Here is a 1,778-nt window from a genome sequence, read left to right as displayed (position 1 = left end):
GGGTTAAATTTTGCCTCTTAAGATGAGTTGAAAAGATTTGAACCTGCTCTTTTTTCTGACACTATATGTTATTGAACTATTTTTCATTTTAAAAAAGTTCACTCTAAGTTATCAGCTGTTACTTATCCCTTTAGTTATCTCTTAAGATTTTCAAAATGAAATTAATTTCTTTAATTCACATGAGAGATTACTAAAATATTTTTTTTTTTGTGATTTTTTCTGAATTCATGTTTTTAAAGAAATGTTTATTTTTCTTTAGTTGCTCAAATTATCATCATAAAACTTTTTCATGCTTCAAGAAATAGAAGTGGGATTATCCTATGAATCAGCTCCTCCCAGTAGTGTTTGTGTGTGTGTGTATATATATATTCATATGTATATGAATATATATATTCAGTAGTGTTTGTATATATATATTCATTTCTTTTGGATATATATATGTATTGGATATATATATCCAAAAGAAATGAAACTCATATGTCAAAAAGAATCTGCATTCTGGTATTTATTATAGCACTAAACATAGTAGACCAGACACAAAATCAAGCTAAGTGTTCAACCTGAGTTGAATGTATACAAAAATACCATATGCATGCTTCATAGAATACTATTCATCCATAAAAAATTTGAAATCATTTCATTTACAACAATATGGATGAACCTAGAGTACATTATATTAGCTAAAATAAGATAAGGACATTAATACAAATATTACATGATCTTCTTCAAAGTTCAAATGATATTTTTATGGGAAAGTATCATTTTACTAGCTATAAGCATTTGATACCAAAGAAATGCAGGTGATTTTACAAACTAAGGATTTTTAAGTACATGAAATTTCCAGTTTATAATATTATAGTTTTGTGTCACACTAGTTTAAATGCATTTCTTTATACTACATCATACAGGTCCTTTGAGATTATTTTGGTCATCCCTACCATGTCACTTTACCAACAAGCTTGAAGCTAAACAAACAGATTTACAAAATGGCTTTTAGATGAACGGGGTAAGAAATGGTCACCAGTTGAGCAGTAGGGTTGTTAACCTCCAACAAGACACTCTGTTACAAGGTTCCTTCTGATAACAGCAGTTATGTCAGAACCTTCAAAACACAAGGGCTGTCAGAATTAGAGTACAATAAAAGAAGCTTCTGCAGCTTAAGTCTCTCGTAGGCCCAATCCTGAGAAGCAAGGCAAAGCCTCTTTCCTGCAAATGCAATGTGTCTTCAGCATTTCCACCTAGTTGAACTTGCAGAGATGGATGCCCTAGACATATCACGAATCTATACACCACCTTGGCTCTGGCTCCCTTAGTTACGCCTGAAGAGTTTAATCCCCATCCAAGTCCAGAGGTGGAAGAACACATACACTGGTATGGTAATGGGTAAGAGCAAATTGTAGAAGCAGAAGCTGGTGGAGCTGGCGCAGCCCTGTGGGAAGTTTTCTTCCACAGAGGCCGCGTAGAAAAGACCTGGGAGAGAAATTAGTGGGATAAGGATGGTCAGTGTAGGAAGAGACAGAAACATTCTCTTCTCCCACTTAATACCTGCCACCTTGTTTTAAAAAGGATATGGTATTGAAAACAGTTAGTGTTGTGTTTTTTTTTTTGTTGTTGTTGGTTGTTTTTTTTTGTTTGTTTTTTTTTTTTTTTTTTTAAACTATGGTCTAGTGCTGCTCCGTTTCTTCTTGCTTCTTATCTTGATAGTCATCCTTGCTGCCTGTGGTGTCATATTAGGAGTCCCGTCCATGATTGGATAGGCTATTCCCAGCTCTTCATTA

General features: G+C 33.8%; 1 protein-coding gene across 1 annotated transcript; it reads right to left on the bottom strand.

The window, feature by feature from the left end:
- Positions 1 to 1,089: 1,089 nt before the first annotated feature.
- On the bottom strand, positions 1,090 to 1,525 carry LOC100351842 (phosphatidylinositol N-acetylglucosaminyltransferase subunit Y-like). Its single transcript, XM_008267789.3, has one exon. It carries the CDS (start codon positions 1,523 to 1,525, stop codon positions 1,310 to 1,312), a length of 216 nt encoding a protein of 71 aa, XP_008266011.2. The 3' UTR covers positions 1,090 to 1,309.
- Between the last annotated feature and the right edge of the window lie 253 nt (positions 1,526 to 1,778).

The sequence above is a fragment of the Oryctolagus cuniculus genome, chromosome 8 (genome assembly GCF_964237555.1).
Source record: "Oryctolagus cuniculus chromosome 8, mOryCun1.1, whole genome shotgun sequence".
NCBI classification, from domain to species: Eukaryota; Metazoa; Chordata; class Mammalia; order Lagomorpha; family Leporidae; genus Oryctolagus; species Oryctolagus cuniculus.
This window is presented reverse-complemented; position numbering and strand designations above follow the sequence as displayed.